At 38.7% G+C, this 20,973-nt stretch overlaps 1 protein-coding gene across 10 annotated transcripts in view; it reads left to right on the plus strand.

Moving 5' to 3' along the window:
- The window catches only part of CARMIL1 (capping protein regulator and myosin 1 linker 1), a 347,932-nt gene that overhangs the window by 247,030 nt on the left and 79,929 nt on the right, over positions 1-20,973 (plus strand). For all 10 annotated transcript variants that reach the window (XM_033216407.1, XM_033216412.1, XM_033216416.1 and 7 more), the window contains 3 exons: positions 2,785-2,883; positions 18,245-18,373; positions 20,310-20,441. In XM_033216407.1, coding sequence (XP_033072298.1) covers positions 2,785-2,883; positions 18,245-18,373; positions 20,310-20,441 — 360 coding nt within the window. The remainder of the gene's footprint in view (positions 1-2,784; positions 2,884-18,244; positions 18,374-20,309; positions 20,442-20,973) is intronic.

Raw genomic sequence — 20,973 nt, forward strand, 5'->3', positions numbered from 1 at the left:
TACCTACTACACTACTCATGAACCAATATAGCATTATTTAAAAGTAGACTTGGATTATTTATAAATGCATATTGCAAACACTAAGACAAACACTAAAAACTTTTTTAAAAGGAGTATAATTGATAAACTAGGAGAGAAGAGAAATGTAACCATACAAAATGCTTAAAGAAACAAAACAAATGTAATAAATAGAAAACAATTACAAACATGGTAGATATGAATCCTACTATATTAAGACATAATTGACAGGCCAGAAAATTGAAAATAGGTACAGAAAATGGACATTCAGGACAAAGTATGCAGATATGTTAACTGTAACATTTGTGCTTTGTTAATAAAAAATAGGTGACTTTAAAGCTTGTGTTTATTGGTTTCTCTTCTCTCCCCTCCCCTCTCCTTCCCTCTTGTTCTCCTGTTCTTCTCCCCTCCTTCACCTCTCATTTCCTTTTCCTCTCCTTTCCTCTTCCATTCTTTTTTTTTTCTGAGACAAGGTCTCACTCTGTTGCCCAGGCCAGAGTACAGTGGCGCAGTCATAGCTCACTGTAGCCTCAAATTCCTGAGCTCAAGTGATCCTGCCGCTTCAGCCTCCTGAGTAGCTAAAACTACAGGAGTAAGCCATAATGCCTGGCTAGATTTTAATTTTTTGTAGAGATGAGATCTTGCTACGTTGCCCATGCTGGTCTCCAACTCCTGGGCTCAAGTGATCCTCCTGCCTCAGCCTCCCAAAGTGTTGGCATTCAAGCGTGAACCACCACACCCAGCCTATTGATTTTTCTTGTAAAACTTGCTGTGTTCTTATATATTCGTTTTTATTTTAATAGGTAGATTTTTGTCTTCTGGAAAAAAATATGACTATTTAGTTTTACTCTGCAGAAGAAAAAAATAATGTGATTCAATACTCAATCTTAAAAATACGCGCGCGCGCACACACACACACACACACACACACACACACACACGATTCCTTTACTAAAATACAGATTTTTTTGTTTCGTTTTTGCTTCTTGCTCTGTTTCAGCAGTGGGACCAGAGATGTCTAACTAGCTCTAGGTTATCTCCCAGCTTGCTCTCAGCTGTCCAGGGAAGCCCAGTAAACATGATAATGACCCCTTTGGTCCTTCAGGAGGTGGGTTTTCTGTCCTTAGTCTGAAATGGTACATGCAAGCAAAGTTTACCCTATTGATCTAAGATGCAAATAATTTTGGTGGTGGTGTATACAGACCTGATATTAAAGTCACTTGAAAATTGTTACTGTTTCTTCCTTTTGAACTGGTTTTTAGAAGCAAGCTTTAGAGTATTACTTTAAAAAACAATTCCTTCCTGGCTTAAGTCTATAAAGCACCACTGGTGCATCTGGGGAAATATCTGGAAGGCATGAGCCAGCCTTGGATGCACTGCTTGTATGTGAGATGAGCCTTCTGAAAAAGCAACCTTCTCTCAGACCCAGCCACAGCCAGTGCTGCAGTGAGGCCAAATGATTTAATAAAGCAAAAGGACCGGAAGCTGGATGGTGGTGTGTGCCTGTCATATATTTCAGGCAAGAATATTTTTGGCAAAATATTTTACACCGATAGTCATGTCACCTTGGAAAGAGATGACTTGGGAAGCAGCAAGAGAAAGTAATGTAATACACTGTAAAGGCATTAATGTGTCACTTTAATGATGTTTCATTTCGGGTATCTTTTCGTTTTTATAATTTCTTCTTTTATGTTTAATGGAAAGGTACATTTTGTTCCACTTTATATTTTCAAGGGATGATCGTAATTATAGTCTGTATTTTAATAGTTTCTAATTGGTCTTAAGTAGTAGTCATTTTAGCATATGGAAAATAAAAATTAAAATGTAAATATACTTAGAGCTTCGCAGTTATTAGAAGTTCTTAACCACGGAACTGCTGTGACAAATTAAAAGCCAAATGGTTAAGTGATGTTATTAAAAACAAACAAAAAGAACAAATTTAAAAAAATAGATGACAAAATTTACCAACCTCAGATTATGCCTTTAAAAACATCTTTATAGTACCTATCATTCTTAATAGTTAACCTGGCATTTTTGTTAAATATGTATTTATTACATATTGTTCTTATTGAATGCCTATTTTAATCTAGTTTTTTGTACCTTTGAATTTTTCATAGTAGATAATCTATATATAAAAATACAGAAATTCATTTTTTATTTGCTATAATTTTAATAATTCAGTCCTGTTTTTGAGAAAATATGAAAATTTGATGGGTTAATGAAATTAGTATATGTCTTTGAGTTGTACCAGCCTGTATCCTTCAAATGTATTAGCGATTCTCTCTGCCTCTTTTTATGTTAAAATAAAGAATTTTCTAAGTGCTGATACATTCTACAGCTGGAATAAGGCTATAAGAGATTCAGAGAACACTACCCTTATTCCTTGGGGATATTTATTTAACTTCTGAACTGTTGGGTAGTTAAAATTTCATGTGAGAGAAGGATTGAGGTTGTGTGCTGAAAGTGATGAAAAGTCACGAAGTGGGGTCTCTAACCCTGCAGGCAATTAAAAACCTGCTTATCTTTTTCAACTACTGAGTTACACAAAAATTACTCCAATTACCTGCAAGTTGAATCTCTAACTAAAACCACCAGTACTTACAATGAAAGCCAGTTTCTCCATCCCATGTGTTTTGTGGGGTCAAGGCACTGGCAGGATGTGTGTATTAGCCCTTTGGTTTGTTCAGCAACTGACTGTTTCACTTGTACTTTATTCTCTGCTGGGTTGAAATGTATTCATGAGGGATACCTGTGCTTTATTTCCAGATAGAAAACTACCTGCTACGAAATCACGAGACTAGAAAATACCTTCAAGAGCAGGCCTACCGCCTGCAGCAGGGTATTGTCACCAGCACCACCCAGCAGGTAAGCGAGCCAGTGCTTGTGACTTCTCCTTCTGTTCTTAACTGACCCTCTGAGAGCAAAAGACTTCTAGCGTTTGAATCACTTCCAACGGGTCAGTAAGAACTAGTTTTTGAAAATGACAACAAATCTAAGTAGAGTTTTAGGGAAGATACTGAAGGAGGAAAAGGCAGGCTAATTCTAATGCTAAATATGCACTTTTAATTATCAATCAACAATTGCCAGTAAGATAGGTTTCTATACAAATATTAGGAACTTTTGGTTATAATAGATAACAAAATCTGAAAGTGATCAAATTTGCTACTTTGGAGACATTCTGTTCCTTTCTCTTTATTCCTTCACACTTCCATGGGTAGAATACAGATTCCCAGATTTTATGTTGACAATGTCAGGTTCATTAAAAAAGGAAAAAAAAAATTCCGAGATTCTTTTGAAGAAAAGTTTGGTGAATATTAATTAACACATGCTGAAGAGAAACTGAGGTGTTTTTCTCTTATACTGCATTCCTTTTCGCTCTACCCAGCTTTACCGAGGAAACGGAATTATAATAATTTTTAAAAAGTGAAATATTTCTTTTCAAAAAATTAACCAAAACCAAAAATCACAAGCTATTTGAGGAAAGCAATTTATGTGTCAAAGAGCAAGACGAACAAAGGAATTGAGCTCAGATAATGCAGAGTACAGCAGAGAGCTTTAAAAAAAATTGTCATTGTAAGTTCATTGGGACTACAGAGAATGATATGTCCATAAAATAAGAATAGGCTGCTATGAACAGGAGTAGTCAGAGAATAAGAACAGTGTTTAACAATTAAAATTATGATACTCTGGTACAGAATTAAATAAACTGATAGGACCAAACTAAGCTGGTCCTCTGGAAGAAAAAGTAGAGCAAATCTGTATGGCTTATAATAAAAAAAGACAAAGATTAAAAATAGGAAAGCAAAGTAAGTGAAATGGTGAACTGACTTAGAATAATCAACAGCCTTCTAATGGAGCTTCAAAATTATTATAAAAATGAGAGATATTAGAGGACAGAAAATAATAGAAAACCATTTCATATGAGTCTTGGGATTGATATAGCCCATTAGAATTGATCAGAATGAGTGGGCAAAGGGATCCACACCTAAATATATCTTGGTGGAATCTCAGAACACCTAGAATAAAGAAAAAAAATCTCAAAGAGTTCCGGAAAGAAAAGAGTTCCAGGCCGGATGCTGTGACTCACGCCTGTAATTACAGCACTTGGGAGGTTGAGACAGGTGGATCACTTCAGGTCAGGAGTTTCAGACCTGTCTGGCCAACATGGTGAAACCCTGTCTCGACTGAACGTACAAAAGAAAAAGTAGCCAGGCGTAGTGGCACAGACCTGTACTCCCAGCTACTTGGGAGGCTGAAGCAGGAGAATCACTTGAACCTGGGAGGTAGAGGTTGCAGTGGGCCAAGTTCGTGTGAGACTCTGACTCAAAAAAAAAAAAAAAACAGTTCCAGAAAGAGTAAATTGTCTATCTTACAAGGGAACTAGAATCATTTCTTAGCATCAAGCCCAATTAGTATACGTAAACGAGGTAACGTCTTCCTAGTTTGGAAATGGATTTATTTTGGACCAAGAATTGTATACCTAGCTGTTTTCAGACATGAACTCAGAAATTTTATTCCCTTCGTATTCCATATATGAAAAAAAGTTACTTGGATAAATTCTCAAACAGGAAAGTACGCAATATGAGGTATAAATAGGATATGATAGCAGAGATGAAATCATAGAAGTTTTACAAGCTGAAAGAAAGTTCTTAAAAATCACTGCTTTGGGAAAATCTACTTTGAGCTACGGGGTTAAGGGATGTGGGATTGGCATGTCTTTCTCTGGGGCAGCCATAATCACAACTTTATAACTACATTTTAGAGGGTTTAAAATTTTAGTATTAGACAAGAATGGCAGTCTTAATTATTGCTACATAACAGATTGTAAATGTTGAAAATCACAATAATGTAAAGGTAATGAAACATACTAAAATTAGAAGTTTAAGAGGGAGAAAGTTGAATGGTATTGTAAGTATGCTAAATGTTTAGTTTTTATTTCATGCTATTTTCTATAATTCATAAATCAAAAACATAAAAATAAGTATCCTATTTAAATTTAAAATGGAAGCCACCAGAGGAATTAAAGGAGCAGAGGCTTTCAAAAGAATTTTTCTCTGCAAATTGAAAAGAATTGACTAGTAGGGAAATTTTTGTCATTTTAGACCATGTTGAATGGCTCACATTAATTTTTTTATCTTGTTAAAAATGTTATTTAATTTTTTGTTGCTTCTTCTTAACAGAGAATGAAAGAAAGATGTCCATAATAAAAATGTCATGTGTAATACTCCAATTAGGTAAAATATGGATGACTATATAGATAGGCATAGAGACGTGTGAAAGGGTGTTCATCACAATATTAATGATGGGGGCGCGGAGCAAGATGGGCGAATAGGAACAGCTCCAGTCTCCAACTCCCAGCGCGAGCGACACAGAAGACTGGTGATTTCTGCATTTTCAACTGAGGTACTGGGGTCATCTCACTAGGGAGTGCCGGACAATTGGTGCTGGTCAGCTGCTGCAGCCCGACCAGCAAGAGCTGAAGCAGGGCGAGGCATCGCCTCACCTGGGAAGCGCAAGGGGGAAGGGAATCCCTTTTCCTAGCCAGGGGAACTGAGACACACAACACCTGAAAAATCGGGTAACTCCCACCCCAATACTGCGCTTTAAGCAAACTGGCACACCAGGAGAATATATCCCACACCTGGCCGGGAGGGTCCCACGCCCATGGAGCCTCCCTCATTGCTAACACAGCAGTCTGGGATCTAACTGAAACGGCAGCAGCGAGGCTGGGGGAGGGGCGCCCGCCATTGCTGAGGCTTAAGTAGGTAAACAAAGCCGCTGGGAAGCTCGAACTGGGTGGAGCTCACAGCAGCTCAAGGAAACCTGCCTGTCTCTGTAGACTCCACCTCTGGGGACAGAGCACAGCTAAATAACAACAGCAAAAAAGCAGCAGAACCTCTGCAGACGCAAACAACTCTGTCTGACAGCTTTGAAGAGAGCAGTGGATCTCCCAACACGGAGGTTGAGATCTGAGAAGGGACAGACTGCCTGCTCAAGCGGGTCCCTGACCCCTGAGTAGCCTAACTGGGAGACATCCCCCACCAGGGGCAGTCTGACACCCCACACCTCACAGGGTGGAGTACACCCCTGAGAGGAAGCTTCCAAAGTAAGAATCAGACAGGTACACTTGCTGTTCAGCAATGTTCTATCTTCCGCAACCTCTGCTGCTGATACCCAGGCAAACAGTGTCTGGAGTGGACCTCAAGCAATCTCCAACAGACCTACAGCTGAGGGTCCTGACTGTCAGAAGGAAAACTATCAAACAGGAAGGACACATATACCAAAACCCCATCAGTACGTCACCATCATCAAAGACCAGAGACAGATAAAACCACAAAGATGGGGAAAAAGCAGGACAGAAAAGCTGGAAATTCAAGAAATAAGAGCGCATCTCCCCCTGCAAAGGAGCGCAGCCCATCACCAGCAACGGATCAAAGCTGGTCAGAGAATGACTTTGACGAGATGAGAGAAGAAGGCTTCAGTCCATCAAACTTCTCAGAGCTAAAGGAGGAATTACGTACCCAGTGCAAAGAAACTAAAAATCTTGAAAAAAGAGTGGAAGAATTGACAGCTAGACTAATGCAGAGAAGGTCATAAACGAAATGACAGAGATGAAAACCATGACACGAGAAATACGTGACAAATGCACAAGCTTCAGTAACCGACTCGATCAACTGGAAGAAAGAGTATCAGCGATTGAGGATCAAATGAATGAAATGAAGCGAGAAGAGAAACCAAAAGAGAAAAGAAGAAAAAGAAATGAACAGAGCCTGCAAGAAGTATGGGATTATGTAAAAAGACCAAATCTACGTCTGATTGGGGTGCCTGAAAGTGAGGGAGAAAATGGAACCAAGTTGGAAAACACTCTTCAGGATATCATCCAGGAGAACTTCCCCAACCTAGTAGGGCAGGCCAACATTCAAAATCAGGAAATACAGAGAACGCCACAAAGATACTCCTCCAGAAGAGCAACTCCAAGACACATAATTGCCAGATTCACCAAAGTTGAAATGAAGGAAAAAATCTTAAGGGCAGCCAGAGAGAAAGGTCGGGTTACCCACAAAGGGAAGCCCATCAGACTAACAGCAGATCTCTCGGCAGAAACTCTACAAGCCAGAAGAGAGTGGGGGCCAATATTCAACGTTCTTAAAGAAAAGAATTTTCAACCCAGAATTTCATATCCAGCCAAACTAAGTTTCATCAGTGAAGGAGAAATAAAATCCTTTACAGATAAGCAAATGCTTAGAGATTTTGTCACCACCAGGCCTGCCTTACAAGAGACCCTGAAGGAAGCCCTAAACATGGAAGGAACAACCGGTACCAGCCATTGCAAAAACATGCCAAAATGTAAAGACCTTCGAGGCTAGGAAGAAACTGCATCAACTAACGAGCAAAATAACCAGTTAATATTATAATGGCAGGATCAAGTTCACACATAACAATATTAACCTTAAATGTAAATGGACTAAATGCTCCAATTAAAAGACACAGACTGGCAAACTGGATAAAGAGTCAAGACCCATCAGTCTGCTGTATTCAGGAGACCCATCTCACATGCAGAGACATACATAGGCTCAAAATAAAGGGATGGAGGAAGATCTACCAAGCAAATGGAGTACAAAAAAAAAGCAGGGGTTGCAATCCTAGTCTCTGATAAAACAGACTTTAAACCATCAAAGATCAAAAGAGACAAAGAAGGCCATTACATAATGGTAAAGGGATCAATTCAACAGGAAGAGCTAAGTATCCTAAATATATATGCACCCAATACAGGAGCACCCAGATTCATAAAGCAAGTCCTTAGAGACTTACAAAGAGACTTAGACTCCCATACAATAATAATGGGAGACTTCAACACTCCACTGTCAACATTAGACAGATCAACGAGACAGAAAGTTAACAAGGATATCCAGGAATTGAACTCATCTCTGCACCAAGCGGACCTAATAGACATCTATAGAACTCTCCACCCCAAATCAACAGAATATACATTCTTCTCAGCACCACATCTCACTTATTCCAAAATTGCCCACATAATTGGAAGTAAAGCACTCCTCAGCAAATGTACAAGAACAGAAATTATAACAAACTGTCTCTCAGACCACAGTGCAATCAAACTAGAACTCAGGACCAAGAAACTCAATCAAAACCACTCAACTACATGGAAACTGAATAACCTGCTCCTGAATGACTACTGGGTACATAACGAAATGAAAGCAGAAATAAAGATGTTCTTTGAAACCAATGAGAACAAAGATACAACATACCAGAATCTCTGGGACACATTTAAAGCAGTGTGTAGAGGGAAATTTATAGCACTAAATGCCCACAAGAGAAAGCTGGAAAGATCTAAAATTGACACTCTAACATCACAATTAAAAGAACTAGAGAAGCAAGAGCAAACACATTCAAAAGGTAGCAGAAGGCAAGAAATAACTAAGATCAGAGCAGAACTGAAGGAGATAGAGACACAAAAAACCCTCCAAAAAATCAATGAATCCAGGAGTTGGTTTTTTGAAAAGATCAACAAAATTGACAGACCGCTAGCAAGACTAATAAAGAAGAAAAGAGAGGAGAATCAAATAGACGCAATAAAAAATGATAAAGGGGATATCACCACCGACCCCACAGAAATACAAACTACCATCAGAGAATACTATAAACACCTCTACGCAAATCAACTAGAAAATCTAGAAGAAATGGATAATTTCCTGGACACTTACACTCTCCCAAGACTAAACCAGGAAGAAGTTGAATCCCTGAATAGACCAATAGCAGGCTCTGAAATTGAGGCAATAATTAATAGCCTACCCACCAAAAAAAGTCCAGGACCGGATGGTTTCACAGCTGAATTCTACCAGAGGTACAAGGAGGAGCTGGTACCATTCCTTCTGAAACTATTCCAATCAATAGAAAAAGAGGGAATCCTCCCTAACTCATTTTATGAGGCCAACATCATCCTGATACCAAAGCCTGGCAGAGACACAACAAAAAAGAGAATTTTAGACCAATATCCCTGATGAACATCGATGCAAAAATCCTCAATAAAATAACCGGATTCAGCAGCGCATCAAAAAGCTTATCCACCATGATCAAGTGGGCTTCATCCCTGGGATGCAAGGCTGGTTCAACATTCGCAAATCAATAAACGTAATCCAGCATATAAACAGAACCAAAGACAAGAACCACATGATTATCTCAATAGATGCAGAAAAGGCGTTTGACAAAATTCAACAGCCCTTCATGCTAAAAACGCTTAATAAATTCAGTATTGATGGAACGTACCTCAAAATAATAAGAGCTATTTATGACAAACCCACAGCTAATATCATACTGAATGGGCAAAAACTGGAAAAATTCCCTTTGAAAACTGGCACAAGACAGGGATGCCCTCTCTCACCACTCCTATTCAACATAGTGTTGGAAGTCCTGGCAAGGCAATCAGGCAAGAGAAAGAAATCAAGGGTATCCAGTTAGGAAAAGAAAAAGTCAAATTGTCCCTGTTTGCAGATGACTTGATTGTATATTTAGAAAACCCCATTGTCTCAGCCCAAAATCTCCTTAAGCTGATAAGCAACTTCGGCAAAGTCTCAGGATACAAAATTAATGTGCAAAAATCACAAGCATTCTTATACACCAGTAAAAGACAAACAGAGAGCCAAATCCTGAATGAACTTCCATTCACAATTGCTTCAAAGAGAATAAAATACCTAGGAATCCAACTTACAAGGGATGTCAAGGACCTCTTCAAGGAGAACTACAAACCACTGCTCAGTGAAATCAAAGAGGACACAAACAAATGGAAGAACATACCATGCTCATGGATAGGAAGAATCAATATTGTGAAAATGGCCATACTGCCCAAGGTGATTTATAGATTCAATGCCATCCCCATCAAGCTACCAATGAGTTTCTTCACAGAATTGGAAAAAACTGCTTTAAAGTTCATATGGAACCAAAAAAGAGCCCGCATTGCCAAGACAATCCTAAGTCAAAAGGACAAAGCTGGAGGCATCACGCTACCTGACTTCAAACTATACTACAAGGCTACAGTAACCAAAACAGCATGGTACTGGTACCAAAACTGAGATATAGACCAATGGAACAGAACAGAGTCCTCAGAAATAATACCACACATCTACAGCCATCTGGTCTTTGACAAACCTGAGAGAAACAAGAAATGGGGAAAGGATTCCCTATTTAATAAATGGTGCTGGGAAAATAGGCTAGCCATAAGTAGAAAGCTGAAACTGGATCCTTTCCTCACTCCTTATACGAAGATTAATTCAAGATGGATTAGAGACTTAAATGTTAGACCTAATACCATAAAAACCCTAGAAGAAAATCTAGGTAGTACCATTCAGGAAATAGGCATGGGCAAGGACTTCATGTCTAAAACACCAAAAGCAACAGCAGCAAAAGCCAAAATTGACAAATGGGATTTAATTAAACTAAAGAGCTTCTGCACAGCAAAAGAAACTACTATCAGAGTGAACAGGCAACCTACAGAGTGGGAGAAAATTTTTGCAATCTACTCATCTGACAAAGGGCTAATATCCAGAATCTACAAAGAACTCAAACAAATATACAAGAAAAAAACAAACAACCCCATCAAAAAATGGACAAAGGATATGAACAGACATTTCTCAAAAGAAGACATTCATACAGCCAACAGACACATGAAAAAATGCTCATCATCACTCGCCATCAGAGAGATGCAAATCAAAACCACAATGAGATACCATCTCACACTAGTTAGAACAGCAATCATTAAGAAGTCAGGAAACAACAGGTGTTGGAGAGGATGTGGAGAAATAGGAACACTTTTGCACTGTTGGTGGGATTGTAAACTAGTTCAACCATTATGGAAAACATTATGGCAATTCCTCAAGGATCTAGAACTAGATGTACCATATGACCCAGCCATCCCACTACTGGGTATATACCCAAAGGATTATAAATTATTCTACAACAAAGCCACATGCACATGTATGTTTATTGCGGCACTATTCACAATAGCAAAGACTTGGAATCAACCCAAATGTCCATCTGTGACAGACTGGATTAAGAAAATATGGCACATATACACCATGGAATACTATGCAGCCATCAAAAAGGATGAGTTTGCGTCCTTTGTAGGGACATGGATACAGCTGGAAACCATCATTCTTAGCAAACTGTCACAAGAACTGAAAACCAAACACCGCATGTTATCACTCATAGGTGGGAATTGAACAATGAGATCACTTGGACTCGGGAAGGGGAACATCACACACTGGGGCCTATCATGCGGTGGGGAGGGGGGAAGGATTGCATTGGGAGTTATACATGATATAAATAATGAATTGATGGGTGCTGACGAGTTGATGGGTGCAGCACACCAACATGGCACAAGTATACATATGTAACAAACCTGCACGTTATGCACATGTACCCTAGAACTTAAAGTATAATAAAAAAAAAAAAAAGAAAGCCAATAATAATTAGTCTACCAAAAAAAAATATTAATGATGGTTATTTTAGGTGATATGAAAGGTGTATTTTATTCTCTTATACTTCTCAGTATTTTTTGAATGTTTTACAGTAAATATGCATTGTTTAAGCAAGAAAAAGTAAACCAATATGTGTTGAGAAGAAAAGTTGTACTGGTGAAGTAGCAGGACTTTTGATAAAGAAGCCATTATTTTGACCTTACCAGTCCCTTAAAAATCTAATTTATTTTCCTGCAAAGAACTAATACTAGCCTAGTATTTTATGGTTTACTATTATTAACAGATTTGTGTGTATAACATGAAAAGCAATGAAAGTTACATTGAAACTTTGTCTTGTGTTCCTTTATGAGCTACAATAATGAAGACTTCTCACTCTGTCACCCAGGCTGGAGTGCGGTGACGCAATCTCAGCTCACTGCCAGCCCCTGTCTCCCGGGTTCAAGCAATTCTTCTGCCTCAGCTTCCTGAGTAGCTGGGATTACAGGCACCCACCACCATGCCTGGCTAATTTTTGTATTTTTAGTAGAGACAGGGTTTCACCATGTTGCCCAGGCTGGTCTCGAACTCCTCACCTCAAGTGATCCACCCACCATGGCGTCCCAAAGTGCTGGGATTACAGGTGTAAGCTACCGTGCCCGGCCCAAGACTTCTTTTCTTTTCTTTCTTTTTTTTTCCTTTTTTTTTTGAGACAGAGTTTCGCTCTTGTTGCTCAGGCTGGAGTGCAATGGCACGATCCTGGCTCACTGCAACCTCCGCCTCCAGGTTCAAGCGATTCTCCTGCCTCAGCCTTTCTTTTCTTAATACAATATCTTTCCAACTGTTTCCCCCTGATTCAGAGCGGATTTTGCCCATCCAAAAGAAATTACAGCAGCAACCTTTAATACTTATTCTTAAAAGTACGTTTCATCAATTGAGAAAAAATTGTACACAAGAGCAGTTGGTGGATGTTTAATTCTGCATAGATGGCATTATTCTGAATTATCTGAGTCATTATGTAGTAGGTATATTGCCACCTTTACACTTTGGGAATTTCTTAGGACATTATGATTAGCAGTTTTTAGACTTTAATCATTTTAGTCACTTCAGGAGAGATTTACTTTGAAGATTCCAAAAACCCGAATATAGAAAGGATAGACCCGCTGTGACTAATGCCCCTGCCAACTTGATAACCATCATTCTCAGTCATCATTCTCAGGTGACATCAAAGGCATTAAAGAATGTTTTGTTGGCCGGGCGCGGTGGCTCATGCCTGTAATCCCAGCACTTTGGGAGGCCGAGGCGGGCGGATCACAAGGTCAGGAGATCGAGACCATCCTGGCTAACACGATGAAACCCCGTCTCTACTAAAAAGTACAAAAAACTAGCCGGGCAAGGTGGCGGGCGCCTGTAGTCCCAGCTACTCAGGAGGCTGAGGCAGGAGAATGGCGTGAACCCGGGAGGCGGAGATTGCAGTGAGCTGAGATCCAGCCACTGCACTCCAGCTTGGGCGACACAGCGAGACTCCGTCTCAAAAAAAAAAAAAAAAAAGAATGTTTTAATGAAATATTGAAGTCTCATAACTGCTTGTATTTGTTTTTGTCTGGTGACTTTGATTAGGAAATATTTTTGTAAGACTCAACATTCTACCTTCGTTTTTGATATCTTATTTTCCAGATGATAAAGCCTCTTAATTAGGACTCAGCAAACCTTTTCTGTAAAAAGCCATATAGTAAATATTTTACTAGTTTTGGAGCCCATAGGATCTCTGTTGCAGCTACTCAACTCTGCTGTGGTAGAGTGAAAGCTACCACAGACAATATGTAAATGAATGAGTGTTACAATAAAACTGTAGTTATAAAAACAGGCCCAGAATTGCCTGCCACTCGCCACGCTCTTCTCTTTAGCTTTCTCACCAAGAAAGAAAGGCAGGGGGGGCGGGGGGGAGAGAAAGAAAGAGGGAAAGAAGGAGAGAAAGAAAGAGGAGGCAGGGGAGGGGGCTTTACTGCTTACAGCTATTTGCTTGGTATATTCTCTTTCCTCTTTCATGTGCACATCTTTACATTTGCAGTCCTAACTTTGTTAAACACTCACTTTGCAACCTTTTGAAAAATGGCCTCTGTCCCTCTTTAACTGCTGAAATGGCTCTTTCATTGGTTTCTTTGTCATAAAGTGTCGGGGCCTTTTCTCCTTCTTCATCTCTTGATAAAAGGAGGCAGAATATTATGGTTAAGAATCTGGGCTCTCAAGTCAGATGACCCCAGACGTAAATCCAGGCTCTGCTATTCCCTATCTGTGTGAACTTACGTTAGTCACTTAACTAACCTCTTTAAGCCTCAGTTTTTTCATCTGTTTATTGGGGATGATGATAGTACCCATCTATGAAGGTGCTATAAAGAGTTACTGAGATAATGCTTGAAAAGTATTTGGCTTCTTACCACTAAACATTAATGGGTTTTTTGGCTGTTATTTTTATTATTACAGTTACCATCATTGTTATGGACCATCTCATCTTTCTTAAAACTCAATTATTAGTTCATTGGACAATGTGCCATTCTGAATGTCCTTCTGCCACTCTTGTGTCTTACCTTCTGCTTTCTACACAACTCTTTCTCTTTTCATATCCCCAGTGCAGGATTTTTTTTCAAAGCTTTGTATTTAGTGTTCTTTTCCTTTGGCTATTTACTTCTGTTTTAACTCTCTCATCTGTAGATGACTCCTGGATCTAACCATTCAGTCCCTGTTTCTTTCCAGAGAGCCCTATCTTGCCACTTATTTTTTTCAGCATCTCCACCCCTTTGGCATTCTGAGATATCAGTCATTAAGACCAAACTCATCCTTTTGAACTCTTGATTTTGCCGTTTCACTCAGGAACGTCATCATTCACTGAGGGTTGAACCTTTGGAATCATCTTGAACTCTTCATTTGCTTTCCCCATCCATTACCCATTATACACTGTCCAGTGGCTACAAAAGATACTTGTTTTGTTTTTATTTATACTACCAGCCCTCTTGCTAAGGTCTTTTTACTAACTACCTTCTATGTCTTTTTTTTTTTTTTTTTTTAACAAGAACTGCAAGAACTAGTTTTTTCATCTTTCGTGTCTCCTCCTGCTTTCCACAGCCCATGTCCTTTGTATCAGGGAAGCTGAGCCACCATGAATATTTATATGGTAAGGGATTTCTAGAGCTCACAATTGTCGGGGAGAGCTGGGGAAGTGGCGCTCTGTGCCTTGGACACCATGTTCAACCTCTTAGCCTGCACTGGAGTGCTGTAATGTCCTGCCTTAACCCATCATTCCAATCTGATCTCCCACTATAAGGTGCCTCTGTTCCTAACCAGGAGATAGGAGTCATAGTGTCAGGATGTACCGCTGCTTGGGTTCATTCTTTTGCTTAACAATCCGTTCTGTTTTCTCAATCTGTACAAATCTTTCAGGACTCAGCTAAACAAAAAATAAAAGTTATTCTTAACCTCACCTAGGTGTGATTCCTCCTTTGGCTAAAAATTTTTTAAAAGCTTATATCATTCATTTATCATAAACAGTTGTAAAGGTCTGTAATATGGCAGGCACTATCTTAAGAAATAGGAATTCAGCAGTGAAGAAAATAAAATGTTCATGTCCTTGTGGATATTATATTATGTAGCACTTTGTGTCTTATGTTACTGTTAATTGTGAATATTTCTTCCCACTTCTAGGTTTTTAAGTTGCTGATGGCAAGGGGTAACAGTTTTCAACACTGTATCTCCTCTATGCCAGGTGTTCAGTTTATTTCTGTTGAATGGAATAAAGAAACAGATGTGGAGAGTGATAAAATTTTCTATGAATAAGCTGTTTGCTGGAAGTAAGATCAGTTGTATCAACTTGTGAGCAACAACAGATGACATTTATTGCTAATAGTTGTAGTTCTTACACATGAGTTCAATAGCCCAGTATATTTGAAAAAGCCTAGGTAGTCACCAGCAAGTGTGATATGAGTTAGTGGTGTGACATAGTTGCCAAAGAAACCAATTTGACTTGTACTGTATTAATGAAGGTATACTTTCTACAGTAAGGAAACTCAGCTCTGTGCTTACCAGTCCACTCTTATGTTACAATCCATTTCACTGAGGAGGGCATACTTCATCAGGTTCTAGGCGGAAGACAAAATGCAGAAGTGACTTACAGGAAAGGAGGTCAAGGACTGCAGAACTGTGTCAGTGTAGGCATGGGAAAAGGAGCTGGAAATGTTAAACCTGAAGAAAAGAACGCTAAGGAAGAAAAGATGGGTGTATTTAAATATATGCAAGACTGTCACTGGAAGAGATCATATGATTGTGCAGGGTGTTCACAAGGGTAAGATATGGGAACTGCAGGAAGGATGTAAGAAGACAGATTGAGACTCAAAACCATGTCTGGGAATGACAGGGTACATTTTCTTGGAAGGAATTGAACTTCGTAAACTATGGCAGTCAACAACTTTTCTGTGTAGCTTTAGAGAAACTGAACAGTATAGGGTTAAGGTGAAGTAGAGAGGTTAAACTAAACAGCCCTAACACAACCATCTTCTATGAGGTCTTCTAATGGAGTAACCCAAGAGATTATAGCCTTTCAGATTGTATCTCATTTATTTTTCATATTTATGTACTTGAGAGATGAATTATGAACTGAAACCCCTTGATTTACTTTTTTCAAAATTTTCAGTTTGTACTCTGCGTAATCATTGTATGTCATCTTAAATAGTTTACCTTTTCTGAGCTTTGAGCTCTTTCATGGTAAAGGATCTAAATGTGGTCTGTTGAGCTATGCTCAGAAGAAACTTGGAGACGTGAGATTTTATGTCTCCTTTGAATTGAAGAACTTAATTTTGATTTTTCTTTTGGATGACATTTTAAAGTGTTCTACTTAAAGACCATTTTTGTTAAGTTCCTGTAAACCCTCTCTCCTTGGTGAATGCTTAAGGGCATACATTTCAAGCATCTCTTTGGTCTCTCATGGCGATTAAAGATATCAGCTTTATAGTGCCTCATCCACATGCCTCTCAAATTAGCCTATTGTGGCCCCAAATGTATATCAGTTTCTTTCTTAGTGTGTGGTTTATTTGTCTCTTGAAATTGGGCATTCATTCTTTGTAAAATATGAATTATTGATGACCCTTTTTGCTTCAGGAAGCACAGATCAATACAATAGTTAGAAGAGTTATGATTTCTATCAATTAAGATTTTTAAAAACTTATAGTTAGCTCTATGCAGGGCATTGTGTAAATGCAGAAAGATACGATTTCTGCCTACAATCATAGGCAGGAATCATAACTTTCTTATCTTAAATTTTGGGGATTTTAGGCAGAGAATTTGATGTGAGAAGCAATATTCATATAACTTCTTTTTCCTATGGAGATCTCAAGATACTAACTTATGTAACCTCAATATATTTTACAGCAATAGGAGCTGTTTTTATTATATATGAACTTTGGCATTACTGGCCCTTTATCAGTAATAGGTGCTTTGAGTGGTGTTATTTTATTGAATTGTCTTCATAACACACTAGTAAAGAAGGTGCGGTAGATATTATGAACCTGACTTTACAAAGAAAAAGGCAAGAGAGATGGCAGTGCTGCAGCAAGTAAACATGGGCTTTGTAATCAGACTTGAAGTCTTTGGAATAGTGTGTAAAAGTCTCTTATCATTTTGAAATTTATGGGGGAAGAAGGGCAGACTTTAGCTTCCTATAGTTATGATATCAAATAATTCAAAATAGAGAAGTGCGAATTTAACTAAAAAAAGAATATTGTTTGTCTCCTCTACCAAATGAATTATCAGATGGAAGAGGACTCTTGACATGTAAGGTCTCTGAAGCATGAATAATTTTTTTAAGAACATGAAATAAATAGACAACCGGCAGCTCTGACTAAAATATTGGAGACACTTTTAAAACCACACTGTAGTTATCTTTTTCTTCAGACTTCTTGGCTTCCTTCATGCTTTTTTGTATAAGTACAAATATAGAAGAGCATAATCTTACCTTTTGTAATATTTTTTGTCTACCATAGGGATCCACCATCTCCCATTGGGTTTTGTATTTATATCCTTTAAACAGTTGAGAATGATTTAGGTGCAATTAACCTGGCAGGGGAGGCATCTTACTGTAATAGAAACTAGACGATACTGACTTTATTATTACCTTGTCAGTATAATAAAACTTCAATTTGTTTTTGTTTTTTGGTGGCTCTTAGTTTACAAAGAAAAATACTTGATGTAATTGAATCGATTTTTAAAATACCGATTTTTAAGAGATACTCTGGTTTCTATAGTATTGAGACCAACTGGCTGTCGGGCATCATTTTGTAGTCATTGTAACAGTCTCAGTGTTGCACATTTTATTTCTCTGTTTCCTCAGTACCTAACTCTAACACATAGAGGGTGCTCACTAAAAGTTAATGAAGGAGTTAGTATCTAGCAAAATGTCACCAAGTGAGCTTCTGAATCATCAAGAAGTGTTCACTTTTGTTCTGTGTGCTGCATTCCCTAAGGCAGGAAAGGGGACTGAAATGCCTTCAATTTTTTTCTGGCATTAAAGTTGCCAAAGGTTACTTGCATGAATAAAGTAAATTAATAATTGCTTATAAGCAGCATTCTCAGTGATTCCAGTTTGAGGTTTTCATCCTCATGCATTCTGTGGTTTGCTGAAGTTTTTTTCATACTCCTTCATTCTGTGTTTCCTTCTATCTGAATATCGGCGGGGCTGACTTGGATGCTTACCTTTTTCTGGTTTGGAGCAGATGATTGACAGAATATGTGTGAAAGTACAAGATCATCTCAACTCCTTACGAAATTGTGGGGGAGATGCTATCCAGGAAGATTTAAAATCAGCAGAGCGGCTCATGCGTGATGCTAAGAACTCTAAAACGGTGAGTTTCACTTCAGTCTGTGTAAGAGTCTGGTGTAATAAAAGCGTTTAATAAAATTTAGTTTTGGAAACCAGTTTCAACTTTCTTTCTCTCTCTACCCAATTCCAAGTTTACTAACAAGTGGCAAAGTGAACTGAATTAGCCTTGACCTCCTTTCTGTACCTGTGCTGATTACCAATAATCAAGATACAGAATAAAAAGCAGAGGGCCAGCGTGATTTACAGAGGGTGTGACTGGGACCTCAACAACTGAGAGGGAGCTGTAGTTTAAATGAGTAACAGCTCATTTAAAATGATTCTGCTTCTAAGCTGATAACATGAAACTCCCCTCTGTTACCTCTAAAAGGAAGTTTCTCTCACATTAGACTTTGGTTCCCAATGTGTGACTTAGTGTAGAGCAAGGACTTAACTGTGAGTCAGAAAAACTGAGATCTAGTTTTGATTCTGCTGTTAGAATCACACAATCACTGAATGTCGTGAGTATGAGGAATCTGTAGATCAATCAGATACTCTCGTGGTACAATAAGAAATGTATATTTGGTCTTTGTTCCCAGTTCCTGATATGGAGCTTCTAAAACCCTTGTAATTTCCTGAGTGATAGGGATGATAGGAGCATCTTTTGTTATAATATTTGGTCTTTGTCCCTGGTTCCTGGCACAGAGCTTCTAAAACCCCTGTAATTTCCTGAGTGACAGAGATGATAATAGCATCTTTATTATTAATGAAAAGCCCCTCTCATCACACCAGAGTTTATCCTAATGAGGTGACTCTTCCTGTGCCCCTAGAAAGTTGCAGGATAGGGAAGGTTGCCAGAGGAACCAGCCACGTTATTAGTGAACTGAATCTGTCAGCTCCACCCCCTGGACTCCATGGAAGTGGAGAGGGGCTGGAGATTGAATGGGCACCAATGGCCAATGATTTAATCAGTCATGTCTACATAATGGGTCCTCCATAAAATGTCTAAACAGTAGTCTTCAGATAACTTTTGGGTTGATGAACTCATCAACATGCTGGGAGGGCTGTATACCTGGAGAGCACCCCCGAAGCTCCCACAGCTCCGTACTTCACCCTATACATCTTCTGTTTGGCTACTCCTGAGCTGTATCTTTTATAATAAACCAGTAATCGTAAATAAAATGCTTGGCTGAGTTCTGTAAGTCATTTTAGCAAATTATGGAACCTGAGAAAGGATTTATGGGAACCCCTTGAATTTAAGGCTTGTTAGAAGTACCAGTAACAACCTGGGACCTGTGACTGCCATCTGAATTGAGGATAGTCTGGTGAGACTGAGTCCTTCACTTTTGTGATTCAAGGCAAACTCTGGGTAGACAGTGTCAGAATTGAATTGAATAGATTTATAGGACACCCATATAGTGTATGCAAAGAACTGGAGACTTGCCCGGTGTGGCAAACACCTACACTTTTGGTGACAGAAGTGTTGTAAGTAAAAGCAGCTCAGCTTTCATACCCCAGATGAAGAAATTAAGACACGAAGCAGGGCTGGGTGCAGCGGTATGTGCCTGTAATCCCAGCTACTCGGGAGGCTGAGACAGGAGAATCGCTTGAAGCCGAGAGACAGAGGTTGCAGTGAGCCGAGATCACGCCACTGCACTCCAGCCTGGGCAACAAAAGCAAAACTCCGTCTCAAAAAGAAAAAAAAAAAAGACACGAGGAGTTAATGTATTATTCCTGTGGTTTCAAAGCTGCTTAATGACAGAAGGGGTCAATGTGAAAGTCTCCTAGTACCCAGTCTAGTGTTTCTTAGGGTTGCTATGACTCATTGAATAAAAATGAATGCCCATAGTCTGGACATCAGTTTATTAATCCGTGCAAAGAGCCTTTGACTGAGAAGAGATCCTTCTCATTCACTCTGCAATGGCTTTGATTGAAATATTTACTCAGTTATAAAGAGGTTTTTTTTTTTATTTCTCTTACAGTTGTTACCAAATTTATACCATGTTGGTGGTGCATCTTGGGCGGGAGCCAGTGGCTTATTATCCAGTCCAATTCAGGAGACCCTGGAATCAATGGCTGGAGAAGTTACAAGAGTAGTAGATGAACAACTAAAGGTTTGTGGGATTTGTTATTTGGGAAATGAAATTGTTAAGATTTAACTATGTGTGATAGCATTTTATTCCATAGCTATCTGTGTTTTATAGATTTGTATGTGTGCATGCTGCAAAGATGTATTGTAGTAAAAATTGAATACTGTGTCTTTTGCAGCTTCATTATAAGTTTTGGAAAGACTTCTTACATAATCATTTTTGATGGTAAACCTCTAAATGTACCTAATAAATTATGGGTTGCCACTGATAAAGGAATGATTGATTTCTATTAAGGGAGTAGAAAGAGAAGTGTGCTTCAGGAAAAAATACCTTCTGTTATTAACATCTGATTTAGAGAATGGGAAAAATGATGGTAAGTACATTTACATTACCTAGATAGTGCTTATATGGGGAGTCTGCCACTGGGTAAATAGATAATCTTGTAAGGAGCTGGTTGAAAGACTAGGAAAGGTATTTAAATGTAATTACAAGGTACTCAAAGTTGCAGAGACCTGCCTATAGATTCACTGAAAAAAAGGTAAAAAAAAAAAAAAAA

Source organism: Trachypithecus francoisi, unplaced genomic scaffold (genome assembly GCF_009764315.1).
Source record: "Trachypithecus francoisi isolate TF-2019V2 unplaced genomic scaffold, Tfra_2.0 Lachesis_group10, whole genome shotgun sequence".
NCBI lineage: Eukaryota > Metazoa > Chordata > Mammalia > Primates > Cercopithecidae > Trachypithecus > Trachypithecus francoisi.